This window comes from Chamaea fasciata, unplaced genomic scaffold, assembly GCF_029207755.1.
Source record: "Chamaea fasciata isolate MVZ Bird 193981 ecotype frontalis unplaced genomic scaffold, bChaFas1.0.hap1 SCAF_1, whole genome shotgun sequence".
NCBI classification, from domain to species: Eukaryota; Metazoa; Chordata; class Aves; order Passeriformes; family Sylviidae; genus Chamaea; species Chamaea fasciata.
The window spans coordinates 128,548,071-128,575,407 of NW_027094086.1; the positions used below are offsets into that span (position 1 = coordinate 128,548,071).

The 27,337-nt window shown below is 42.3% G+C and overlaps 2 protein-coding genes across 10 annotated transcripts in view; one reads left to right on the forward strand and one right to left on the reverse strand.

The window, feature by feature from the left end:
* Nucleotides 1–10,901, forward strand: part of SLC25A13 (solute carrier family 25 member 13) — a 103,161-nt gene extending 92,260 nt beyond the window's left edge. For both annotated transcript variants that reach the window (XM_066197123.1, XM_066197114.1), the window contains 4 exons: nt 4,694–4,832; nt 8,574–8,732; nt 8,812–8,902; nt 9,758–10,901. In XM_066197123.1, the coding sequence (XP_066053220.1) occupies nt 4,694–4,832; nt 8,574–8,732; nt 8,812–8,902; nt 9,758–9,947 (579 nt within the window). In that variant the 3' untranslated portion in view covers nt 9,948–10,901. The remainder of the gene's footprint in view (nt 1–4,693; nt 4,833–8,573; nt 8,733–8,811; nt 8,903–9,757) is intronic.
* Nucleotides 10,902–17,248: 6,347 nt separating this feature from the next.
* Nucleotides 17,249–27,337, reverse strand: part of DYNC1I1 (dynein cytoplasmic 1 intermediate chain 1) — a 202,722-nt gene continuing 192,633 nt past the window's right edge. For all 8 annotated transcript variants that reach the window (XM_066197155.1, XM_066197143.1, XM_066197189.1 and 5 more), the window contains one exon: nt 17,249–18,208. In XM_066197155.1, the coding sequence (XP_066053252.1) occupies nt 18,098–18,208 (111 nt within the window). In that variant the 3' untranslated portion in view covers nt 17,249–18,097. The remainder of the gene's footprint in view (nt 18,209–27,337) is intronic.

The following is a 27,337-nucleotide window of genomic DNA, read 5'->3' on the forward strand; positions in this document are numbered from 1 at the left end:
AGGGCATGGAAGCTTGTGACTAGTAAATTCTTTATCTACAGAAACTCTGTACATGACAGCTATTCTTAAAAATATAGAGACAACATATCGTAGTCAGGGAAAATATCACTTTAACTAATGCAAAATGTCGTTTCTGTTGGCAGAAATGGGAAGGGATACTTTTCTGGTTTTCAATATTTTTAATAGAATCTATTTAATTTCTAGTCACAACTGAATATTGAAGTAATCATCCAAGATTAGATAATATATTTTCTGTCTTCTGCCTGTCTTACACCTTAATATGAATAAAGTCCCGTTAAAGTCAGTTGAATTAAATTCTATTGGTTTTGAAAGACATCTTTAAAATGTCCATGTAAATAAACACTGTAAGTATACCTACTTATTTCATACATCACAGAAACTCATACTCATATAATATCTGCCATAAAATGTTTAATAAAATGTCACTCCTCTTATACGTAATCATTCTGAATAGTGTTTTACAGCGTTACAGACAATACCACTCCATAGTTTTGCACAACAAAGTTATTTTGTATCCCGCAAAGACAGTAAATAATAGAGTGGTAAATTATTCTTCAAGGAAAGGGTATGTTGGTTGTGGTAATGTTTATTTTTATAATTACTACAAGGTATTAAGCTCAAATTTGTGCTTTGGCTGATATTTCCAACACAATTTTCATTTCCAAAATGAGTCAGAAAAGCTTCCAAGAGTCTCCTTTTCCCCCTCCTCTCCCTTCCCCCTAGATGCTCCATAAACAAGCTGCTGGTGCGTTGACCTGGAAAGTGTAATCTCAAGTGACAGGATGTGTACCAAGCTCTCACCTGGTTCCTTTGATAACAGCTGAGCTATTTCATGTCCTGAAGCTGAGGGTTTACAGCAGGATGATAAACATATGAAAGACAGTAGTAAAAGTTTTGAGTTACATTTTGCATCCACCATGCCTATTTGTGACTGTTCTCATATGTGAGAACCTGCTTATCAGAAATTTCCTTTGAAATTAGCAAAAATAAAATGCCCTTCCTACTAAAACAGCCCTTTTTTTCCTGCAAACTGAATTGAAATTGCTGGTAGAGCATTTGAAATCGGCATTTTATTCCTCTAATGTGGTGTTCTAAATCAGTTTTGGATTTTGGTTGGTATAAATATATGTGAATAAAAACCTATAGTAGCTTTTAAGGCAATGTCATTTTACAGTGGGAAAAAAAAAATGCAGCCCTTGAAAGCAAATACCAGTAATATTTGACTGACTGTTACAAAACTTGTTAGGTGCTGTTAAGGCTCCGATTCCAAAGGGTTAAGTCTGTAGTAAAACCCAAGAAGAATGCAAAATGATCAAGAAATGACATGCTGCCTATTGTTTGTAGCTATAGGATCAAAATAACAATTATACATGCCAAATAAATTCTAAACCTGTAAAAGAGAAAAAGAGGGGGTGGCTGTAAGTACAGGTGCCAGAAGCATTAAATAACTCTCGAAGACAAGGTGCACCACTGTTGTCTTGAATGCTGCTAGGTTCCCCCAGTCTGGCATTTTTCCCCCTGCACTAGACAATGTGCATTCACTGCAGGAGACTAGGCTAAGCCTGCGTCTCCCAGACCTGCCGGCTCCTTCTGCCCAACCCGACACAGAGGTGCCTTTGTCAGTATAATTGCCCTCCCCTTGTAGTAGAAATAGTTTGTTTAGAGCCTTATTTGCAGGTAGAGCTGGTATAAGCAGGAATTAGCATGCTAAAGAACCTGCCCCAGCACTGACTTGGGTTTATTTATCCGAATCTTTGACAATCAGGGGTTTTTTTCCTCTGCTGGTTTATTCAGTGAGATACTATCCGAGATTAAGAGCTTTAAGGTTATTAAAGAGATTGAGGATGGGAGCCTACTGGCTGTTGTGTGAGGAAGGCGCATGTCCTGGTGTGTAGGATCTCCCAACAATTTCATGCCTGGCAGGTCTGCACCTTGGCTGCCAGAATAAACTCGGGCGGATGCTCCTTACTGCTTTCTGGGGATTGATTAAAACTCCCTTTGGCTTTCAGCACGTTGTCCACATCAAAAAGGTGCGAGAAGTAAAATAAATGTTTCTTTTGCTTTTCAAGATACTGTGGCCAATCTCCCTAAGCCTTCCTAATTGGCCTAGGCTGGTTGCGGATGATTAACTTGACGTTAAATGGGGGCTGCTTTTAAACATGCTTTCCCAGACTTTAAACGGAATGATGGGGAGAAACTTTAGACTGTTGCAATGCTGGACCAGAGCCAAGCTTGGTTATTATTTAAGTGGATCCAAGTTTTGATCCAGGTTTTGTTTACACTGAGCCAGCTATAAGTTGATGGACATCCTTCCCTCTCTGCATACCTGAATGTATATTATTAGTGATATTAACAATACACCACTTCTGCCCCATGAAAAAGAGCCTTTTAATGAAGGGGGAGGAATATTAGCACCTCAAGTTGAACTGAGAGTTGCTTGCATTTGGACTTTATTGATTTCTGTAAGTTATTTTAACTGTATCAGGATTTCAGGGTATGCAAAAAATGCAGAGGAAAAAATGTGTGCAGTGTTTAATGACAACACTGCAAAGAAAATAAAAGTAATGTGCCCTGAGGGCAAAGGCAGTGAGGAGATTTGCTCTGAGGAAAAGCATGCTCTAAAAATAAATCTTTGAAGAAACCATGTCAGTCTGTGAATGTTTCAGTAGTGAGTTTCATAATTTTTCTATGAAGTAAATACAGTGCAGACATTTGATCCTTAAAATGTTGGGTTTTTTCATGCAGAAGTTGGTAAAACCCTAGTCTTGTCTATGTGAAGATTAAAGGTAAATTGTTAAACAAGCTTCTGTTGCTCATGAGAGTCCAGAATCCTTGTCTTGGCTGAATACAAAAAATTCACCTTCTCTGTGTCCTCAAGGTAGAGCATAAGGGGCAGAGCAGCACTGACACCAGTGCTTTTTGAGTTCCTTTATGGCATTTTTGTTTAGTGTCTCTAGAAAGGCATAACAAGAACCAGTGATGGGCAGCATAAATCAGACATCCAGCTGAGTGAGAAGCCACAGGGTCTGAACAGCAGAAGTCATTAACCTCTAAAAGGAGTGTCAGGGGAAGTGGTACTCAGAAATACTCAGTCTGAAAACATCAAGAAAAAAGATGAGAAAGTGTGGTGGAAAGCACTGGGGCCTGGAGCAGAGCCTACTGTACTCCCTGTTTTTGGTAGCTGAGTCTGTGACACAGAAAAGTCTGACTACAAGATCTAATGGCTTCTTTAGATAAATCTTTATTTTCTCAGAGGCATACTCTGACTGCAAACTGCATTTATTAGAGTCTCCTGAGAAGTAGCTTGTAAGACCTGGTTATCCCTTCACACATCCTGCTGCCTTCCCCTGCCTTGCCTCGTGGAAAGGCAACTTCACAGTTTTTTGACACCTTGCAGCTCTTTTGTCTTTGATAACCAGCATCCAGCTTGGATAAGCACTATGTCTTAACTGGTATTAAGAGTACGGGCTAAGCTTACAGATGTGTCCAGGCATATCATTAGATTTAATTATATTATGTGGATATTAACACGTCCCCTGTGAAATGTCTGGTACTGAGCCATGTGCTGGTAGACCTGTGAACAAGAGAAGTACAGTAACAAGGACATCCCCCCCGAGGGTTTGTGGATGAACCTCAAGCAGTTTCACCCCGTCTCCACCCTTGCTTCAAAGAGAAGAGGCTTGGGCTTTATCCATGAACCATTTCTTTCTCATGCTTGAAAGATTTTACCCATTTTCCCAAGCCACCTCTTGTTTGTGCTTTCCTCCTGATCTTAGTCCTGGCAGGCTCTGGTGACCTCTGGATCTCTGTTCTGGGGAACGGCAGACTGCAAATCGCTTTTGCTGTTGGAGCATGGACACTATTTGATATTTTATTTTGGTTGGCCTTCCCTAGTGGCCTTTTTGCTTTTCCCCCTGCTTGAAAAACATTTGATTGATTTCCACTACCCCCAAAATTTTCTTTCCCGTTTGCTTCCCTCTTAGATTTAGAACCAGCTGTGTTGTTAGTAACTTCATTTGCTGATTGTGCTACTTCTACAAATTGATAGCAAGGCAAATTTAACAGTAAGAGAAGTTATTGAAACAAACTGTATCCCAGATAACTTCAAAATTCACAAGTAAATCATGTTGTTACTGTTCTGCAAAAGACTTGCTGTTATGCCCCTACTCCCTTAATAAATGTTGCATTATCAGTGATAGTGCCTGTGTAGAGGTATGGACTGGGCACTGTTTTCCCTGGAGTATTAATTTCAAGTGAGAGTGAGAGGTGACAGACCTATCCTGTGGCTCTGTTTGAGGCACTTTTTAAACTCCCACTACAGGTTCATGGCTACAAGGTTAACTATTTAAAGTTCTCCAAAGGTGTTTTCAGAGTTTACTCAAACACGTTGTATTTTCTCCATTACCAGCACATAACTACAGTACCTCAGAGTGAGGGAGAACAAGTAGACAAGATACATACGATAACAGAAATTACTGAACCAAGAAACAACACAGACACTCCTCAGCAGGATGAAATAGATGAATCTCTCAAAATTTTGAGGGAGAAATTGTTTTTCCTATAAGCCCTTTGCAGCAAAATGAAAAAATACAGTGTTGCTCTGTTCTCTGATATTCATGGTTCATCATGGTAAATGTGCTCATTCTCAAAACTTGTTCTCTTTTTCTAACAGGGTGCCAAGGCATGTTTTTTGCGTGACATCCCCTTCTCTGCCATTTACTTCCCCTGTTATGCTCATTTGAAAGCTTCCTTTACAAATGAAGATGGGAGGGTTAGCCCTGGAAATCTGCTCTTGGCTGGATCAATAGCTGGTAAGTGCCCAGATTTCTTTCTTCATGGCTCTATACTGCTCTGGCAGCACAAGTTATGGCTGTGACAACAATAACAAAAAATACTCAAAAGGACTGTATGCAACAATACTGTATTTTGCAGCCTTATGCAGAAACAACAACGTTACTATGCTGTAGAGTGAGTTGAAGTTGTAAGTTCCTGGTATAATAATTACATTCAGGAAGCAAAAGAAAGGGAAAAGAAAGTTTTTTGCTGATGTTCTTTAATCATTTATTGTCATTCCTTGTGAAGTTACTGTACTGGTTTTGGCTGTGTCTCACTGAATTATTTATAAAATTATTTATAATCAAAACCATGGCATTCATAAAATCTTTTATGATCAAAAGAATCTTGAATTTTGGTATTTAGCGTCCAGAAGCCACACTAGAAGTACAGCTCTCCAAACACAATGATATAACTGGTGACAAAATGATAACAGTATTTGCTACCCTTAGTATCCCACTGAAGTTACTTGGCTTCTTGAGGATTTTACTTTTGTCATTTTTTAAAATACTAAACAAAGCAGAAGATCTTGAAAACATTGGTGCAGTGCCACAGCTTGCTAGTTCCTCACATACCCAGATATGACAGAGGTGCAGAGTGTGATTTTGAGCATTTGGTTGTTTTAGTCTGCTGCATAACAGGCAGAAGTGCCCAGACATGCTTAACTTCTCACAGATGAATTTAGCTTGAGCGTGCCAGAACCTAAGGGAAGGACAGAGGCTTTGTCTTTGTCCTCAGCTTGTCCTTGTGTCTGCTGCATGGCTGGTCCCTCCACAGCACCCAGCTGCTATACTCAAAGGGGACCACCACTTGGTAGCTGTCTGCTGGAGGGGGCAGCTTGAGAGTCCTGCTCCTGCAGTGTCCATGGTTTTCCCCCCTAGGAAACAAATAGCCTTGCAAATTTGTGCAACAGGAGCTTTAGGGGAGTGTGTAGTAAGCAGGAGGGCTCAAGTCGGCTGGTATTTCCACCATGCTTATCGAGGGCTGCTTGGTCTCTCCAAGCTGCAGCCGAGTTCCTCCTCCAGCATGGCCCCTGGCAGACTGCTGTGACCTGCCAGATGAGAAAAATGATGGAATGGCATGCATCCAGTACAGAAAGGTGGTTTAGCAATGTTTTCTCATCTGATTTTAAGCTTTCTCGTCCCTGAGAAAACTCCTTGGTCAAAATCATACACAGGGGTATGTCTCTTTGAGAGCAAGGCCCTTTTATAGCCAGTATCTGGTCTTAGAGAACAGCCAAGATCAGTTGGTTTGTCATGTTGAATCATATTGATCTCTATTCAGTAGCTCATAGTGCAAAGGTATTGAGCTGACATTAGCAAAGCCAGCTGTGTTCCAGTGACTGCTGCTCAAAACCCCCTTGTCCTCTCCCCTCCCCCACCCCATTCCAAAGCCAGGCTCCAAACCCTCCAATAGGAGCTTTTACAGCCAGCTTATTTCTTACCATTTTAATGGAATGAAACAAATTTTGAACTTTAGATCATATTTACAGACTTGAAACATAAGATGGCATTTTTAAGCCAAGTAATTTCTTAGATTTTCCTATTTTTTCTCTTTCTAGCCTTTGTCAGGTGATTGCAGACTGAGATAACCCTCCCTTTGAAGTTCAGGCACAGAAGCAGTCTTTATTGTTGCTGATATGGCTCACCAATCGAGCTATAATGTGAATTTTATCCAGTGTTTCCTGTGAATCCCATCCTAAGTTAACTCTCAGGAGCAAATTACAGTGTTAGAGATAAAACACTCACCATACTGTTTACAAAAACAAGAAATTTGTTTTATTTGGTACCTGTAAAGTGTGATGTATCCACTTTTTTGTCAAAGGAAAGTCAAGGGAAAGACAGAACAGAGTACCCATCACTTCTGAAAAGCTGGCTTCAGTCTCTGGGCTGATGTCTCTTCTCTGGCCAGGCATCTCAGCTGGTCATCAGACTTCAGATATGTGCCTGAGCTCTGGCTGCACATGGGAAACTCCCCCTTCCCACACACAGCCCCTGGTGCTGGGATATTCAAGCTGGCCATACACAGGTGTGCACCTGTGTCCTCTGCCAGTGGGTGTTGCTTGTACTGCTTACATTATCTGCCTTTCCTTGTGGTTGGGGTCACAGGCAACATGTGTCATCTAGCTTGATCTGCTTCTGTTTTTCAGATGTCTTAACCTGTTGTGCCATAGCATATTCTGAGATGATTCTAATACCTATCATCTGCAGGATCTCTCCTTAATTTCCTCTATTTGCTTATTGCCTCCATGAAGTTCCTTCTCCTCCCCTAGCTCCTTTTTATTCTTGTCAGCTCCTGCTGGGCTATTTGTCACATTCTGATTGTAAGCTTCTCTTGGCAGCAATCTGTAACTTTGATTTGTCTGTAAATGCTTTTGTCCTGTACACATAGTTCCTAAAGAAAGGATTTTAAGAGTCTTAAGTGCAAAATATCCTCAATAATACGGAGTGAGGGATAAGGAGATGGAAGTCAACATATAGTAAGCAGAATTGTTTCTAAGTAAGTTCTTTGGTTTTCTTGAAAGCACTGGTTGGCTTTTGAAGGACAAAAGTCTGGCTTTAAATTGAAGACTCAAGCAATACCATGGTGTGGGTAGGCCTAAGCAAAGAGGAATTTCAGTGTTAATGGAGTTCAGAAACCTTGACCAGGTTTTAGTGCTTGCCTGCCAGACAGCCCATGCTTGCACTGAGTGCACACTCAGTGCATGAGTTATTTTGAGGGGATGGGGAGGAGGAAATCGTCTTTTGGTGATATGCACATGATTTGATCTCTTGGAGTAGTCTTCAGGAAGGCTCTGGAGCTTGAGGCCAGACCATGCTGGTTTGGACAAAATTTGTTACAGAATTATTAAACTGGGAAAAAAAAAAAAGGAAAGGAGATTTATGCATCTACATCTAACCAAGTTGGTTTGGAACAGATGCAGAATGGAAAAGTAATAAAACCATAAGACACAGTGTCTTCTGGGTACAGCCTTGGTGCTTTTCTTTGCCTTTTTTTTTTTTTCCCTCTGTTTTTTCCCCAACTCTAAACATGCCCTAAGTTTGGATAGGAATGATTTTAGAAATACCACCCATTGGTAATTTGGTATATTTTACTTTTAGTTGATTAGCTGCCAGGGTAAATTTAAATCTTCCTCCACATATTCTGCTGAGGATGTCAGCTGTGGCTTTGCAGCTGAGCAGTCTGCCATTCCTAATGAGAAGAATGACCCTTTTTATAAGCCTTAGCTCTCAAGTGATGCTGAGCATGCATGGCATTATCTGGCTCTGTGTGACATTGCTGCGTGAGGGGTGTTTGTGTGTCTGTGTTTGTGTCTGTGTACAGCCTGTTCTAGCACAGTGTACACCAGGATGCCAGGAACCACTGACAGGAATGAAAAGGAAAGGAAAGTATCAATCTTCCCTCCAAAAGCTTTGTGCTTATTAACTATGCAAGTTTCTGATTAGCACTGGAAACTCCAATCTGTGCCTCCCAGCTTGGCAGGAAGCACATGATATGGTTGTTCCTGTGCGAGAAGCTCCCTCTGGGTTAAGCCATGTCCCCAACAGCAACCTCTGGTTGCTTGTTGTTTGTTCTCCTTCCCAGGTTCTGCTTAAATCAAAATGTGGCTGGATTCTCCTAATGTAAGGAGGAAAGACCTGCTTCCCTCTGGATAAACGAGGTGTGTAGTATATGTGCCAAGCCAGTGGATCCGCCTGATGACTTTTGTTTTGTTGCAGGTATGCCTGCAGCCTCTCTGGTCACCCCTGCAGATGTGATCAAAACAAGGCTACAGGTGGCAGCCCGAGCAGGGCAGACCACCTACAGCGGTGTTGTGGACTGTTTTGCCAAGATCCTGCGGGAAGAAGGTCCCAAGGCTCTCTGGAAAGGAGCAGGAGGTGCGTAAAAGAGCTTTGATTGCCAAGTGATTTCTAATTGTGAATTTGTCACTTAGAAACTCTCTTCTTTTCTTTCAAGCTCGTGTATTTCGATCTTCTCCTCAGTTTGGTGTAACTCTGGTGACTTACGAGCTACTGCAGAGATGGTTTTATGTGGACTTTGGAGGAGTGTAAGTATGTGATGCCTGAGTATACCACGGATCCTGAAGTTACCCTTGGTTCTGTTGGGTCTTGGTCCTCCTTGGAACATTAGAGCCAGGGGCTTGCTAAGACATGTTGTAAAGGCTTTGCAACTATTATTTCAACCACACTTTACTGGTGGAGGTTGGGATGATATTCCAGTACCTGTTTCATAGCAAGATATTACCACATTTTATATGTGTAAACAGAGTGTAAACAGAGACAGTGGGAGGCTGAATAATGGGCTGGGGATGTAAATGCAGGAAAAATGTGATGCCTGCCAGATCAGGATACAGGCTGCATTAGTCCTCATTATTTGCTGGAGGAGGTGCGTGATTAGACAGGGCATTTGACAAAAACGTTTACAGTTGTCACCAAGGTCAAAAACAGTTTGCTGGAGCTTCAGCTGTGCCTCCTGCCTTTGTTGACAGTACAAGTGGATGTGGATGTAGCTGTTTAACTTGATCCCAGAGCAGCTGCAGACTCTATGGATCTTTGGGGATAGCAGTTTCAAAGCCACCACAAAAATTACTTCAACTCTGCTACGTTCCTGGACTGGTTGTGTGCTGTAGCAAAGACTTATGAACCCCTGTTACCTCACACTAGTTTTGATTAATGCACTGCAAGTTTTATCTGGATTTGGCTGTACTCAATCAACATGAAGGCTCCTAACTATTCTGAAAAGTTTTAAAACAGGGTATTTCTCCTTAGATTGCAGCATTTAATTTAGTTACTTTGAGGGAAGTACACTCAGATGTCTCATTAAATTTACTTTATGGAGGAGATTTTTGTGACTACTGATTTTACTCAATGGAAGTTAATTTATTATTTTTATTATTTTGCAGAAAACCAGCTGGATCAGAGACAGTTCCTAAATCTAGGATCACGCTCCCTGCTCCTAACCCTGACCATGTTGGTGGTTATAAATTGGCGGTTGCCACTTTTGCAGGGATTGAAAACAAGTTCGGACTTTACCTACCTCGGTTTAAGCCATCGCCACCTACCTCAAAAGCTGCTGCAGCAGTAGGACCCTAAGTTTATTGCCAGGGTTTTTGTTATTAGTTGGGAAAGAGCCACTTTTCTAATTGGTTAATACTTTGTTCCTTTAGCTTCTCATCATATAAAAGATTAGCTTCATTTGAGTTTTAAGGTAATTTTCATCTTAAATGGAATCATTTGTCTTTGTGCTTCCGTAACCAGATCACTGTGAAATTCTTACCAGTTGTTTTAAGTTTGGGACCATGAATGTATTTGTCCACATCTGACATGTGCTTGTGTTGGGAAGACACTAATTTTAGGTTCCATTTATTGGGGAGGGCTGGGTGAGAGCTGTGAACCAGATCATTTTACAGGCAATGCTCAGTTGCAGATTACCAGGGCAGATGTCACACATCGTCACTCAAATGGAAAACTCAGTGGATATCACGGTGCTCAAAGCAGAATGATTTGGACTGTGCATGTAAATTGGTTTTAAACTTGGTGCGTGTCTGTAGAGGTCAGCAAATATATACCCGGTACCTAAGTATGCCCGTACAGCTTCAACTTTTTAGATCTGTACACGCACAAGTTCTGTTTCTGGATTGTATTATGGAGCTTTTATGTGGAACATGTTTTTGTAATGGAAACCACATTTATAAATGTTTAGCCGTTGTATTATGTTACTGGTATCAAAATGCTCAAAAGAAAGTGTTATTGTCCATAGTCTTTGCACTTTATGGCAGAACTTTTGGCATTCTACTACACATACAAGGAAATTTCATAACTAGGTGCCTATCTTGGGTTGCTGGTGTTTGGAATTCAGTTTGTATATGCACTTCTATAGTAAAACGCTGCTTGTTTAAATAACTGCAATAGAAAATTCATGCACTGTATCAATGGTACCTGCCTTAACTGCTGGCTTGTAATTGGCAAATAGGTGGTTTCAGATTCTTATTTACTTCATTGAGTCAAAAGAGATTAAAATAATCTAAAATAAAAGATTTTACTTAATTTTTGGTGCCTTGCACAGTGTTTAGAAAATTCTGTATTTATGAAGATAGAAATAAATCTTTCAAACAGATGCACACATGGTATTCTGTTATGGAAATAGCACAGTACGTCAAATGTCTTGTACAACTTCAGTGATAGAGTCAGCTTAAGATGAAGCTAGTATTTGCACTTGTAGGCTATAAAAACACCTGCAGCTTGAAAACAAATTACTACAGTTCCTCTGCCTAGAAAAGACATCTGTTGGTGGAGGTGTCACTCAGAAGAAAAGAGAAACTTTTTCCTCAGTCAGAAGCCAGAATTGAAGCTTTGATATTTTGATCTTTACTTTTGGGGAGAGAGTAGTGGTTATGAACAGCCTGGTCACCTAGTCACTTGAAGGTCCTGTTGGGTGTCTTCTATGATACCTCTTAAGATGAGGAATTCAGCTTTGCTTGTCTCCTTGGAGTGTGGGGAGGGTGAGGGGTGGATGCCTTCGACCTTGGCTGTAAACTGAGGGAATGCACAGATGCGTCTCTGCAGAAGAATGAGTTTGGTGTGCAATATCACACTGTGCTGTAATTTGCGGAAATACTGAAATGGAAATCACTCTGATTTTGTATTTGGGTCATCATGTAAGTTATTCTCTTGGATGTCTTTGTATTTTGATGTCACTAGTGAAATGGAGCTCGGGGGTAGGAGTAGCAGCACTCGTGCATGAGAAGGTGAGGGGAGCAGATGACATTTACCTGCAGCTGTGTCTTGGATTCTGGCTAAACCACTGTGAAGAGACTGCACTGGGCTCTAATAGACAGCAGCTGCTTCCTCCCAGACCTGTGTATCTGAATCTCCCCAGACAACAGCTTCTTCATTTCAAAATAGGGGGGAAAAAGCTTTCCCTTGTAAAAACCCTTCAAAATTAACCATCAGGATTTTTGGTTAAAGCATGTCACAAAAGTAAGACATTCTCACAGTGAGTTGCCTGTGCTTCACACATGAGATTTTAGGCTGTTTCAGAGCTGTTTTTTCACTTCATCCCTCAGATTTGCCGACATACCATGTCAGGGGTTTCTGTGGAAAGTCAGCAGCTCTGGGAAGATGTCTGAGTGCAGAGCTGCACCTTCTCCCTGATCCAGGAGAGGTAGTGCCTGGCCACTGGATAGGCTTGGTTGGCAGCTGCTTCCTCCTGGCTCATCCTGGAGAGGGACACCCAGGCTGCACCCACCAGGGTACATCCTTCTGCTGCCTGACACCAAACCCCAGCACTGCCTGGGGCTTTGCAGCCAGGAACGGAAGAGGAATTAAAGCTGGGTTGTTGTAGGGCTTGCACAACTTCTTGGCTTGTGTGATAAAGACCATTCAATGCTTGTGTTCCACAAAACCAATTTCTCTGCGTCCTGGTGCCCTCTCATTCCCAGGCCTGGCAGTATATTTATGACTTGTTCTTTATTCTGGGAATGAAGGGCAAAGCTCCCATCCCAGGAGCAAAGCGCAGGCACAGCTCTCCTACAGCAGATCTATCTCAGAAGGCCACAGCCTTCATCTTCTCTGAGCAGGGCTGGACTGACACCTCCACCCCACCCATGGTGGCCTTTCCCTTCACCATTAACTTTCCTGGAGGATTGTTCTCTCCTGCCCATCTCTTCAGGGTCAGCAGGCAGGAGAGGCAGGGGCAGAAGTGTTGAAGAGCCAGTGGCTGCTTTGTTAACACAAGCCAGTTCAAAACATTCCAGATCGTGCTGCAGCTCTGCCCAGAGATCTCGGGGAAGATCTGTGCCCACAGTAGGCTTCCTCCAGACACAAAAGGATGCATTCCTGCTCTGAAAAGCTTGCAGGCCAAGGAAGTGCCGGATTGCCTTGCAAACAAACAAAACGCCCTGAGGACAATGTTTGTCCTCTCTTGATTTCTGGGTGAGTTATGCAAATGGATAAAAAGTAACCTCACTTGCTTCCTGCACTCCAGCTAACTCCCTGTGACAGCACTTGTAGAAAAAAGAAATGGCCAAATACTGGTGATGTTACCTGTCATACTGAGAGTGGGGCAGGGGTGTCCCTGAAGCAGTTACCCCATGTTTGTGTTTCTCAGTCCAGCAGAAGCCAGGAGATGCTTTTCTGCCTGGTCCCCAGGGAATGGGTTGGGTTTAAGCTGACTTAACATTAACAGTTTGCAGGGATGCTTTTGTGAGCAAACATACCACAGGCTTCAAAAATAAATTGGGCAGGTTTTTCTAAACCTGCTAAAAATACAGAACCTGACAAGCGGCTTTGCATCATCTTAGGAGGGATAGCCAGCTTGGAATGACCCTGCTGTCGCCTCTGTATGTGCATACACGTCACGCTGCCTGCTGCTGAGATCCTCTCCAGTGGCACAGGGACAATCAGGAATCCTCCAGCTTTCCTGTTAAAACACTGCTGTGAAACTCAGACTCTGTTTTTGGTTTAAATATTTGCCTTTTTTTTGCATAAGCTAGAAGGCAGTTTCCAGAGATAGTGATCATTTGTAAGTTATTTAATGGTTGAGAATATACAAATCTCAAGACGTTTGTATTTTAAGTGTCTCCAGAGACCTTCAAACACATCAAATAACGCAGAAGCAGCCTGGGATGAAGTGGTTTCTTTAATGCTGTGGGCCATATGGTGGTTCTGCTTCCTGCATGGTGGGCAGCAGATAACTCAGGCTGTGAGACTGGGCAGCTTCCCTTAGTGCTGAACATGGGGATGTCATCAAAGTGTCTGTTGCCCTTCAGAGAGATGACATTTGAAGTGTAACAATCATTTTAACTGCTCCTTGCACTGTTCCTTGTTGCACCAGAAAGCAGTAGTACTGCTTGCAAGATTCATTCCAGCTGCTGTAGTTACATTGCTTGGCCTTCCTCACACCCCAGCTTGTGCAGACACTGTGTACCAGACATCGTGGTGTTACTTCAGAAGTGTATTTGCTTATGACTTTGAAGGAGAACCAGACCTGTAAGCTTCCAAGGACAGGTGTCTGCTCTATAATACCCTTAGGCACTGAGTCCTGCCTTAGGACTGGTGCTGCCCTGGTGACAGAGGAGCATCCTTTGTCACTGGTCAATGGGTACCATCTCACTCCATGTGGGATGCCATTTTGCTCTGTAAGGGGTTTCCAGTCTTCAGCTGTGCATGCTTTTTATCTGCAGTTGCTAAAACTCTTCAGAGCTTTTTCCACCTGTCTTATGTGAAAGGACCTATTCCTAGTTGTTTCCATAGCCCTAGAAATGCAGGCTGTCATTTGTAGTGTGAAATGATGATATTCCAGGGCATGGTAGGGCCTCTGATGTTTGCAGAAGTAGCAAATGTTTGGGGCATTGGTTTTGAGACCCAGGAGGAAACACCTTCCATCTTGGAAAATTTATTATGGAGCACTTGCTGAGTACCCTGTGGAAAAAACTGCAGCTCTTGAATTGTTGCAACCCAGCACCATTTGTCCTGCCTGCTTTTTCTCTTTGAACTAATAAGCTACAGGTAATTCTGTGGAGTCTAATCTCAGCAGCAAAGACTTGCTCTGACTGCCTTTCCATGGAGATGTTTGGGGTGTTTCCAGACTTCAGAGGCAGCCTATTTCACTTCCACCTTTCAAAGATCCACTTGGTCCAAGTGCTGTTATTTACACGATGGACCTGGCAGTCCAGCCCCGTGCTCAGTTTTGTGTGTTCTCGTCAAATTCCAGGTTGGCCAGTGCTGTGCACGTGTTCTTTCAGTATATCCTGGCTGTCATCTTCTTTCTCTCTTACCACAGGGTCTCTTGAAAAAAGTACATGTCATAAAGGTGAAGAATCCTGCTTCACCTTTCAGCTAATGCCTTCAGCTTCCACCCCCAGTGTCACCTGTCATGTCTACCCATGTCCTTTCACAGCTCCTTTCAGACCAAATCCCATGTCCCTGGCCACATCATTCCTCTGCCTCTCACCTGTGCTGGCGTAGCTCTCATCCTTGGCACTGAAATCAAGGGAGACTCTGGACTTCCCTTCAATGAGTATAGGAGAGTTCCCTTCCACATTGTACCTCACAGTCTTCTCCTCCATCCTCAACCTCAATTTAGCCTCTTCTTGCCACTTGCCTACTTCTGCTGTAGTTGGTTTGCTTTTTCTGACCTCTGTGGTTCAGATGTGCTCTCCATCTCAGTCTGGGCACACAGTTTATGTCCTTCATAGAAAGCTTACTTGCAATGGCCCTAAAAGAGCCAGGCTGTCTTCTGACCCATTCCACGCCAAAGCAGTCATGGCAGCATCCTGGCAGTGCTAGAGCATAGGACAAAACCCTTTATGTTCTTCCTTCTATTCTCTGGAAATTCATAGGGAAAAGAGACAGGAGAAGATGATTTCTTTTTGCTCAAATTAAAGGATAATTTTGTATTTATTTCCCTACTGGGCAGATTCTGAGTAACGTTTTCTCATATGGGCCGTTTTAGAAAGCCAGTGAAATACAGCTATTTGTTTAGCAGCAGGAAAATCGAACAAACAGGAACTGTGGGAGATTTATGGAAGGGCAGCAACAAGGGCAGGTCAGAAACTCCGCTGCAGGATAATCATGAGCAGCAGAAGGGAAGTAAATGCCTCTTGTTCTTGGGTGCTTTTCCATCTGATTCAGCTGTATAAAATGGCTCTTTCATGTTATTGCTCTGTGTATTCAAACCTGGTGATTTCTGTGGAAATTCAGATCTTTTCCTTGTTTCCTCTGTGTACTGCTGAACCCCACACAAACACACAAAAAAAGAAAAATTTCAAAAAAGGACTTTGGTCGTATTGATTTGCACACAGCGGCAACTGCTGAAGGTCCTCTGAGGCTGCTCTCAAAGCCATTTCAGAAGCCATTAATGCTATAAAGTAGGGAGAACTTGGACATGAACATGCAGACCAAAAACTGAATAGTAATACGGAAAAAGTAGAAACAAATTTGCCAACTGTTCCCACTGCACTGATTATGATGAATGGGAGGTATTGGCTGAATGCCCTTCCCATTACACCGCAGGCACTCTCAGATGGTGTCCTCACACTGTGCGATGTGCAGCTACTCCACGGGGTGGAAGGGTAGTGAGTTCCCACCTCTGCCTCCCATGATGGCAGTACTTTGCTGTGTAACCACCTGTGCACGTGTTCTGGTCTTGTGACCCACCGAGGACGAAGTGTGCCTTCCACTCTGCACCACATCTGCCTCATCCATGTACACAGACAACACTTACAGTTTTTGAAAAGAAAACAGGGCAAACTGGGGGAAAACCCCAGAGATTTTATCAACTGCTCCTTTACAGTCATCTCATCTGGCTGTTTGTTAGCATTCACCTTTAAGGTACAGAACTGTAGCAAGTGCTACACTGGTTCTTCCAGACAACTCCCAAAGCACCCAGGGAAGCAGCAGGAACATGAAGTTCTCTAACAATGGTTCCAATCTCAGGGAGCCACCCAAAGGTGACTGATATATCTCTGCTGTGTACCAGGCCTTCTGGGAGAAGATGCTCCCCAAGGCCCAGTGACAGGACACTTCCATGGGCACTGGGAGATAGTTGCAGGTTCCACCATGAAGATGAAAGTAGCCCATGCTCTTTCACTGAGAGTTGTTTCTAACTACCAAGAAAATAAGGGAAATGCAGCTTTTCCAAAGGATTCATTTTCTCAGCCTACTCTGGCTTTAGCAGTGGTTCTGATCGGGCCATAGCCCCAAACATGATCAGATGACGTGTTCATTCCTCAACATGACTGCCCAAAGATAAGATGCAGCAACGAGATGAGAAACTTTATGTCCAAGATCCTTCTTGTCAGACTCGCAGTGCTTCTTGCTAAAATGGTTCACCTCCATGTCCCCCAGGTGTCACAGCTGTCCTCTATCTCAGCACAGTGTTGTGACATGGACATACTGAGCAGCCTCACCACTAACATCCATCTGGGCCACAGCTCTCAAAGAGACCAGTCTGCACTCTGTTTCTTTGTTCAAGCCACAAGAGATTGTCATTAAGGAGGCTGTTCCTTTGTCCTCTGTCCCAACCTGTCTCTCAAGACAGTCTGAGGAGGCCTTGTCTCTCCTATTCCTTTTCTATCAGCACATATGGCAGCACGCTGCTGCTCTGTGTGTGCGTGTGTGTGCAGGTAAGCATGCTAGGGATGGAGGGAGAATAAAAATTAGCCCAGAAGCTGACATGCATTAGTTCTTGCCCATGTAAAATTGGTAGCAGGGTCTGATCCACACAGGTCCATTACTGGGCAGTCCCAATGCCAAAGGTATCTATTTACAGAGCAGCTGGATGAGTTTTCTGTGGGTCAGGGCAGTCACATCTGCCCAGTGCCTCACCAGTGACTGGTAATGAACGTGCTGAGCACTGCTGGCAAGGAAAGATCAACGACACTGCAACAGAACACGCCTGATACATTTTATTGGCAATACTGGTGTCATACTTGGGAACCACAACCCCTTGTCAGACTGCTAGTGTTAACTTGCATGACAAGTATCGGTGACCAACTGTATTTGAAATATAGTTAACATGCCTAGAAATAATAGGCATCTAAAAAAAAAAAAAGGAAAGGGAGCTCATTCCATCCACTCAAGCCAGCCTTTATAGATCTTGCATCTTAAGCACAACTGATGCACTGTAATTGTTACGTGGACTTTAATGTAACCTCTACAGCAGCACACAGACAATGCAGTTCTCTCATTATGCACATGCTTTAGGATCGTTTATTTTAATGCTTTCAAATAAATATGTTCCATGCAGCACACCGCAATAAATAAGGAGCAGCAACTTTCGTATAGTACATCCATTCATAATGTAAGTCACCATGTGATACACCACATCTAAAGTCTTTGGCCCAGTCCCATACAGTGAAGCACACCACATCTGCACATAATCATATCTGGCTTCATATGGATTTAATAGGACTATGCCAGAAGGGCAATGTGAGCACAAGTTTAACCAGGGTTTCCTAGCTATTAAATACAGCTACTAAGTAGTTAAAAGGCAACAACTAAACCCATAAAGGGTTGATTTGTCTTTTCTTTCTTACTTTTCAGACAGAAATATAAAGTATGAAAATGCTCTGGATATTTTCAGCCTTGTGTAAAGCAGTGTGATTAATATGGAATGCTTTGAGCAATACTGGCATGTACACTGGCATCAAAAGCCACAGCGAGACTGACTCTGACACTGAACACTGGCGCACTCAGCGGGGGAAGCTGCTGTTCTGGCGGGCGCTGCTCCTCCTCTCCCTCTATGCCGAGAGCTCCACCGCCCCCTCCTCCTCGCTGTCGGCTCGGTTGGCGCGGATCTCCACCAAGGTCCGGGCGAAGCGCGTCCACTCGTCGTTGTGTGGGACAGCCAGCTGCGGGACAAACCAGCAGAGAGTTCTTTATTAGGACACTGGCAATGTAGGAGTGGTTCTCGCTCCGGCCCAACAGTGAGGCAGCTCCTTTGGGGAGAGCTCCTGCTGTAACCAGCACGGCCGTGAGCAGTGAAGCACCAAGGCGTGCGCCTCACCAAACCGCTGGGGGCTGGTACCTGGGAAGCGTGGCCACGTTCACAAGGCACATCTGGCAGTTTCCTATTCAAGTACCAGCCAGAAGGAGCCTTTAGTCAGTGGCAGAGCAAAAGGCTTTATCTGCTTGATTTTGTAGTGTTGCTGCAAAATCTACCCCTTGGTTAAAATATTTCAAATTTTCCAAACTACAGCAAGGCCTTGATCTCTACATGTCCACACACGTATGTTTCACTTTACACACACGAGCTGGCCATTGGCAGTCAGCAAGGCTGTGCCCGAGTGTAATTGTTTGCAGGACCCAGGTCAGTGTGCAGAAGGTAACAGAGCTTTTAAAACACTGTGTTGAAACTATTTTCCTGAAGTTCATTAAAGCTCTTAAGTAGTAAAATAAATATATTGTGTTATTTTAGCTACCCTCCTCTATGTTAAGGAATTCACAGTTAAAGGAAATGCATTACAATGGAAATGTTATACCAACTGGATACTGCATTACTAGTCTGATTTTTTTTACACCATCATGCAAGATCCATTTCCATTTAATACCATTGATGTTTCTAATGAAGAGCTCTTGAACATTAGGCTTCAAGAGGGACATGTAATCTAAATAGCTGAACTTCCAGACAAAATGCTTTAGTGCTATGGCAAAATAATACTGCAGTCATTTCCAGCTGGATCCAATACTGCAATTTCTGGAAGATAATGCAAACTGGGATTGAGATAATTAAAAAGAAAGAAAAAAAACCCAAAAATGAAACAGCAAAACAAAACAAGCACTTTTCTCAACTTTGTTTTCATTAAGCCAAATTCCAGAAAACAGCAACAAGCATCCACATGATCCATGCAAGTTTTTACTGCCCTCCTGAAGTGCTGTGATCACATCCTGTATATAATATGAAAGAATAACTGTTTCAAGACATTACACAGTGCTTGGTACTGAAGAAGGCTAGTAGTAGTGTTTCGACTGTAGTTTCAGTGTAGTTTCTTACTGCAGTCTCTGGTGTAGTTTCAGTTTTGGAAACTACAGGAAACTATAATAAACTGCTGTCCACCTTAGCAAATGGATGCCTTTGACCTGAAGAATGGGAATAACCACAGCTAATCCAGTCTGTACTACCCAGTATTCAACCTGAACTGGGTCAGATCTTTTAATACACCACAAGAAGTGCCAAGCAGATGGTCAGCTAACTATGTCCATGTGGCACTGGTAGATCATAGGTGCCCAGGAGACATATGGTACATTGTACTGGAAAACAGTCAAATTATTCTCTTCTCCTTAGATCTCGACTGGATACACAGATCTGGAGACTAAGAAAAGCATCTGTTACATCACCCAGCTGGCAAAAGAGCTTGTCTATATGTCCAAGATTAACTGCTTATGAAAGCACCACATACACTGCTGCAAGTGTTAATCGTGGGGACAGGAATTTGCAATACAAGATCTAAACATCTCTGTATCTCACTGGTGACTATCAGGTTTTTTTACATTTTTTTTTTAATCTAGCTTTGCCTCTACATCCAGTATTTTTGGGAAAACACTGTGTTTTTTAAAGCTTCCCATGTATTATACATGCATTATACATCCATCAGTGACTGAGTTACATTATGAAGGGTTAGTGTGCAAGTTTGGGTTTTTGCCTGTTGAAGCACCAAACATAGTACAGTTAGCATTAGCTGAGGCTACGGACTGAGAAATGCAACCTATGAAAAAGCCGTCTCAGCCCAGTTAATATAGACGTTGCTGCAGCCTCTGGGTTTTCCCTTCTTTGTCTTCCACTTCTGGCATTTTTCTCCTTTACTTCTCCCAGGAAGTAACCAGTTACAAGAGTAAATCATTTCAGACAGCAGTCTCTCACGCTCATATGCACAGATGTGGATCTGGGATGGCCTATATTTGAAAGACCACTCTGTTCTTTCAAAATCCCCCAGCAGAAGGAACTGGAGCACCAGAAGAGAGGTCAGTGCACCAGCACACAAGTGCCCATAGCACACGTTTGGCCACACACCTGGACTGGCTTCTGTATCGTAGTAAGGGGCAGTGCAGAGATCCTTCTATCAGAGATGGAACCAAAACCAGCTGTGCAACCATGTCCCTGTTATTACTGCATCTCCTAAAAGATTTCATTTCTTCTGATGTGTACAGTACTACCATTTGTCAAACTCTTGAATGAAATGAGTCTCACTGATTTCAAGTAGAAAAATCTTTAAAGTGGAGCAATATCCTAGGCAAAGGACTTTCTGAATTTAATAAAGCATCACTGCCCCTTGTCTCATAAAGTCTTTAACAGCATTACATTGCATTAAGTGGCTGAAAAATAAAATATGCCATTATAAAAAAAATTAAATATATTTGTGACATTGAGATAATTTAATTGCCTTTACTCCACAGCATGGCCACAGACAAATAAAATAAAAGTCCAGGGTATTAAAACAACTTGGTATCTCAAACTTGAAGTGTCTCCCCAGGAATGTATGCATTCCATGCGTTACTTTTAGCTGACAGTGTCAGCAAGGTCTGGGCCATTTCTACTGACTCAGTTCATAAAGCAATTAATTACCAAAGTCAATACCTTTAGCACAGAGGAAGAAATATTCAGTACCCACATGCAACTTAATTCCTTACAACTTCATCTTATTTTACCTTATTTAATCTCATGCACTGCATCATGTTTTCAACAAGGGGCCAACCCTGCTAATAGACTGTTAGTAGAATAAACCTCTCCAATATAAATTCCTCAGGGATGCAGAGGGAAACCTTGGCAATAATAAAGTCAAACGAAAAATTGTCTTTTATTCTCCAAACCCCTTCTTTCTGCAAAGGCCCCAATACCAAACCACAATAGTTACACAGGAAAAGACCACAAATAAAAACAAAAGTATCCACAAACTCCAATTCAAATTCTTCTCTGGATTAATGCTCCTCTTCCAGTCATTTTCCATTCAAGTTCCTTCATTGAGGCACATTGAGACCCACAAGTGCTGCAGACCTGGGTCTATCTGTGGACTCTCCTCCTCAGCTTTTCTGCACATGTTTTTTTCTGCAAATACCGGGAGAGAGGTGGAAGAAATGAGGAGATACTCCATGGAGGAAGGGCAGAGGTTTAGAGCTATCTGGGTGTTCCTCACTCATGTGGCAATTTTTCGGTCCACTTCCAGTTACTGCAAAGCAGCATGTGTTAACTTTCATGTCATGATGTTGATGCAGGGTAGAAATGTTCACCAAAGCATAATAATTTAATATAATAACTTATTTGGGTCAGAAGGTTATTTGAATGAACTGATGCTAAGGTATGGTGCAGAACATGAACATAAAAGCTATTAAGTGTTTTCCTCTGATCCCTTTACAATGAAAGGCGAATGCTACCCACACCTAATTAATTGATTGAATTACTCACACTGCTTTAGCTTTAACATCATGCTACGTTTAAGTTGCATCAGACAGTAATTCTAATGAGGAAAACCAGTATTATCTGTGAAAAATGGCCACCAGGATCTTCCTGACAAGCGCCCATCCTTGCCTTGCTGATGTGCCACCATTCTACATGATTTATGCAGTGCACAACCCACCTGTATCTCAGTGCTACCACAGAGCCCTTGAACCTTCTGCAGCTTCTGTTTCTTGGGAGATCACTCTAGCCAAGCACTTATCTTACCTGTCAGCTTTCCTGCCCTAAAACATGCCCAGCTCCCCACTAGGACTGACCAAGGAGATGGTTTATGTGCATGTGGGAGGCATGAGACAGTGCTCCAGCCCTGAGGCTTGCCAGGCAGCACAAGCTGCACCAGGCACGTGAGCTTCACCAAAACCAGCCTCCTACACCTTCTCATGGAGCCAGAGACTTCCTCTGAGTGCACACCTTCCAATCCATACACCAGAGACTTGACAAACACAAGCTGTATTTCTGTGTTTTCCTAGAAACTGTGCAAATAGCAACTTCACTGAGCACTGTGACAGAACTCAGGAAAAGGAGATGCTCTGACTGGACAACTCTTGGTGCTGTTCTCTGAGTCAGTCAGTGCTGGGCTCCCCAAATCTGTTGTAACCATTTAGGGGAATGGTCTTTCGCCTTTTGACCTGTCTGGAATTTCCTCTTTACATGTCCATACCTAACTGGCTGAATGCCAGGACCCTCCCAAAATAGGAGACTAGATAAGACCCCTGTACTTTCTTTGTTCTCTCTCTTGATGCCCCTGGACCCCTTCGAGGAATAAACGCCTTGGAATAAGCTGGGGGTAAGAGCCTCTTTTGGATCTTTTGTCCTGTCCCTTCGAAGATATTCCTCCAGAGCCTCTCCAGAGCTAGCCCCGGGGGGAGGGGGCTGCGGGGGGAATATTTTCACAAATCAACATCAATTTCAGATAAATTAACACCTTCTAGTACACCTGCTCTTTAAAGTTGGGGAAAGGAAAAGGAGAATGAAAAGGAAAAGGGGAAAAGGAGAGGAGAGGAGAGGAGAGGAGAGGAGAGGAGAGGAGAGGAGAGGAGAGGAGAGGAGAGGAGAGGAGAGGAGAGGAGAGGAGAGGAGAGGAGAGGAGAGGAGAGGAGAGGAGAGGAGAGGAGAGGAGAGGAGAGGAGAGGAGAGGAGAGGAGAGGAGAGGAGAGGAGAGGAGAGGAGAGGAGAGGAGAGGAGAGGAGAGGAGAGGAGAGGAGAGGAGAGGAGAGGAGAATTTTGAGACAAAACCCCCAAATTTTTCAATGTGCCTTTTAAAGGAATCTATCCAGATGTTTGAAACAAGATACTACAACGTATTTCAAGACTTCTGTATATTTCCCTCCTATCCATCTTTTTTATGGCTGAGAGTGTTTCAGCTGAATTTGTCCAAATCCCTGTACAGATTCAGTTTCCCTAAAAAACCACTTTCCAGCCAATGAATTATTCATTGACGGTATTTCACTTTATTTCTGGCTCCTTGCCCTCCCTGAAGCCTCTAAATCTTTGGGGTGGGAGTGGACAAACTCTTCCTACCTTCATCCCACCAAGCTCTTGTCCATCACAGCTCTCCTTGAAGGGCAGTGGATTCTGCTGAGAAGGAATCAAAAGTAATTTCAGCAGCAGCAGCCACCTCCACTTCAGAGGAACCAGTGTCCTATAATCTCAAAGGGAGCACAGTTGTCTACGTTGAACCTGTTCCATTTCCTTTTAATGACTGTACTTCATGGGCTTATTTATCTGTCACTGAGACAATAGCTCATAACCTGCAGCACTGACCACTGCTGAAACTATTATGTGATCCCAGTTACCAGTTAAGTAGTCACTGTTTTTTTGGCCTCACCTAGAGTTCAGAAGCCTCAAAGCAAAAAACAGCCATGGGAAGAACGTTCCTCAGCATCGTCACTGACTGGGAGGTTGTTGTGAAGGGCTGAAGTTTTCCCACCAGCACGGCCCGTCACACTTCTGACCCACATGTCCCGTGGACACAGGTGTAAATGGAGAATCTGACAATGAGCAGCTACACCAGGGCTCAGAAGATCTGCCAGAGCCTGTGGTTGCAGCCGGCCCACGCCGCCCTAGTGCCACACGCTGTTTCCAATTAGGAGTTTGCAGACGAGCCGGCATGGTGGTCCAAGATACACTCCAAGGGTGATAGTGGTTCCCAGTTCAAAAATCTGTGACCCATTCAAACGTTTTGTAGAAGCACAATGCTTCCTTATTTTTGTGTTAAGAAGAAGCTTGTTCTGATCTAAATTGATGGCTTTCTTATACCTAATCACCGTGCTCCGAAAAGTCAGATATGTTCTGATTAACATACATCTTTTGTTAATTGCATTTGGGTTTGTCGCTGTTTTGGAGGCAAACGGTGATCTTCTTTTAGACAATTCTGTTCACTTGTCTCTACTTCCACAGAGCTGTATATGTCATAAAATCTCATATCCAGCAGACAAAATAAAAACTATATAAAAATTAATGTTCTAAAATAGCCTGTTGCTATTACAATTTTTTAGAAGGGCAAGTTAAACATTCTTTGAAGAGATAGCTAATTAAAACTTAGAAAATACTCAGATTAATCTGAGTTTGTGGACAACAGCAAGTCTGGCGAACTAGTGACTAAAATCTCAGACTTCACACTAAGTTCTTTGTGTATGTGGCTTATCACCTTTTTAATATTCCTTCAATTCCATTTAACAGCATCATCAAATAAACATAGCTTCAGGCAAATGTAGTTTTAGCTGTATTTTCTCTGAGCACAATTTTTGTTAACCTACATTGCCTGTATCTCTAAGTGCTGAAAAGAAATCTGCTGCAACTACTGCGAGCAATGGATTAACATCTGAATGCAGTTATGACATTGTAGGTAAAAATGTGTTTCATGATGATAAACTGTAACTACTTGAACTTGATAATTTCTAAAAAATAGAACAATCACTTGGTCTCATTTTCTGGGTAAAAGACAGCACTTGCAGAATGAGGATTACAATACAAACAACAAACTATTATAATTCCACTTTCAGAACTGATCCTATCTTCTGGAGTTCAACAGATGTTTTGTCATTTTTATTGAGGTCAAAACAGATATGAAAATGTAAATATTAAATATCTTGACAACACACATAGTGCAGTCAGGAACACACCTATTCTGGCCCTGGCCTTGCCCCCCAGAATCAATTACAGGCTGCCTTTGATATTTTTCTCAACCTATATGGATATTTTATTTCCTGAAAAAAGCCTATATTTTTTCAGGCAACACCCTATGCCACACACATGGATGGAAACAAAGTGGGAGGTAATATGCAACGAAATGGCCACCAAAGTAACCAAGAGCACCCTTTCCACATAACTAAAGTACCACTGTATTTAACTCTTGGGAGAGCCGAGCATCACTGTTAACAATGGATGAAACCACTGGCAGGAACTCAAACCCCACATACTGCATGCAGATGATTTTAATAAGATACAGTGTTTAGACCACAAAGGATACACTCCAGAGTAGCTCTCTATATATTTGTTTACTAAATTGGAGGGGTGGAATACCATAGGCAACCTAAATACTGCATTTATTCTATGCACAGCAGTTAGTCTAGTGTCACAGACACAATATACACCACCCTTCTATGAAGTTAATTACTTAGCCCTCATCTAGATTAATGTCTGTTGTGATTTATTTCTTTGCAATACACCAGCAGGGTCTGATTTAAACTCGTGCTGCCTTAGGAAAAAAAAAAAAAAAAGACAAAATATTAGCTGATATCAAAACCCCCCAACCTAAACAAAAACTGAGTATATTTTAAGCAAACTCAGACTTTTTTCTTCTAAGGAGAACAGTAAGTTCTGAATTGTCACACAGTTGATGCCAAATTATGTTTTGAATACCAACCTAACAATAGTGATATTTTAATTATTTATATGTAATGTGCAAAGATATGCTGTACAAAGGGCCTATAAAAGAACAGAACATTTGAATGCCCATTAATTCTTTTCTAAACTTAGTACTCTTCGTCTGCATCAGTCATCTCGATGCCAGTCTAACAGGAGCACAAAATAAAACATAGCCTGTAAATTATACATACATGACACATAAATACATGTTAACAGAACATTAAGACTGCAGACTGTAACACTTCAAAGATAGGAAATATCAGAGTTAAGACTAACTCCCTCAATTTGAGCATGTTATTAATTTTGTGTTATGGTACTGTCTTTAATCTTAAAAAAAAAAAAAAAAAGGAAAAAAAAAAAAAAGAAAAAAGTAAGAAACAACAAAACCTGTGCTAGAAGCAAAGACCAATTATGGAAAACTTCAGCCTGAAGGATTACAACCTGATAGGGCATATAGAAAACAGGGAAGTGGGAAGTATCTTTAATTGTAGACAATGCTTCAGTTCCACCTCTAAAACCAGAGTTGGCTTAGGCTCTCCTGAGTTAACCAGAAGGAATGATGTCCAAGCTATCAAACAGATTATGCTTCCCTCAACTAACATATCAAAATGCTGCACTTGATATCGACTACAGAGGATAAAAAAATTCAGTAATCATCAGTCATCCTGAAACAAAAGAGATTTAATACAGTTAATCAGCAGACAGAGCAGAAAGAGCTTCTGCCATGCTTAAGGAAAGCTCATCATTTTGCTTCAACAGAGGTGATGCCCTAAGCAACAAAGTTCTTGCAGTTCCTGCCATTCCACTTCTTCTGTAATGCCATCAATTTACAGGCAGATTGAGAAAAACAGTGAGGCATGCTGCCTGCCAGTCACCTCCCATGGGGATCTCAGCCCTGCTCCAATTGTCATTTCTCAAAGTCATTGAAAAGTTCTGGAATCTTTTACATGCATTTAGGACATCTGGAGCTAAGGGATCAGGATTCTTCCTATACCAAATTACGTTATCAGTTGTCATCGTTGCATAAGAAAGCCTAAAAATACCAAAGAGCTAAACTAGAAGGTAAGGAGCCCGTCGACCTGTTCTTTCCAAGACCTACTATTATTTTTTTTTTTACTGACAACTACATTGATTGGAAGAATGGGCCCATCGTTCTCACTTGAAATACCAAATACCAGAGCTTCAGCTTGTGGGGCAGCTGTACTGGCAAAGGTGCCTCCCTGGAAGTTCAGCTGCATGAAGGACTGCTGCCTCAGGGAGGAAATAAATCATACTCAGCTCAGCTTGCCTCCCATCCAGACCAAGCTGGCCATGTCCATGCCATGATTCATGCCAGGAAACCTGGCAGAACTGGAACTGTAAAGGACTTCTGCCACAGTTTTCTGGCTCTCAGTTGGCAAATGGACTCTCACCATAGCAGCTTATAAACTGCTCAAAGATTTTAGTCAGCAGGAGAGTTGCTGCCTTCTCTGAGATTTTGTACACATCCCATGATCTGAAAGAGTTCATCCATCATGAAATAGCAGTGGGTTTTATTTTGCTGGGGTTTTTTTTTCCATTTCTGACATAGATTCTTCCATCATTTTAGGCACTGCAGTATACATTTCACACTTAAGTTAAACACAAAATACAGAATTTTAGCTACAAAATAGGATGTATT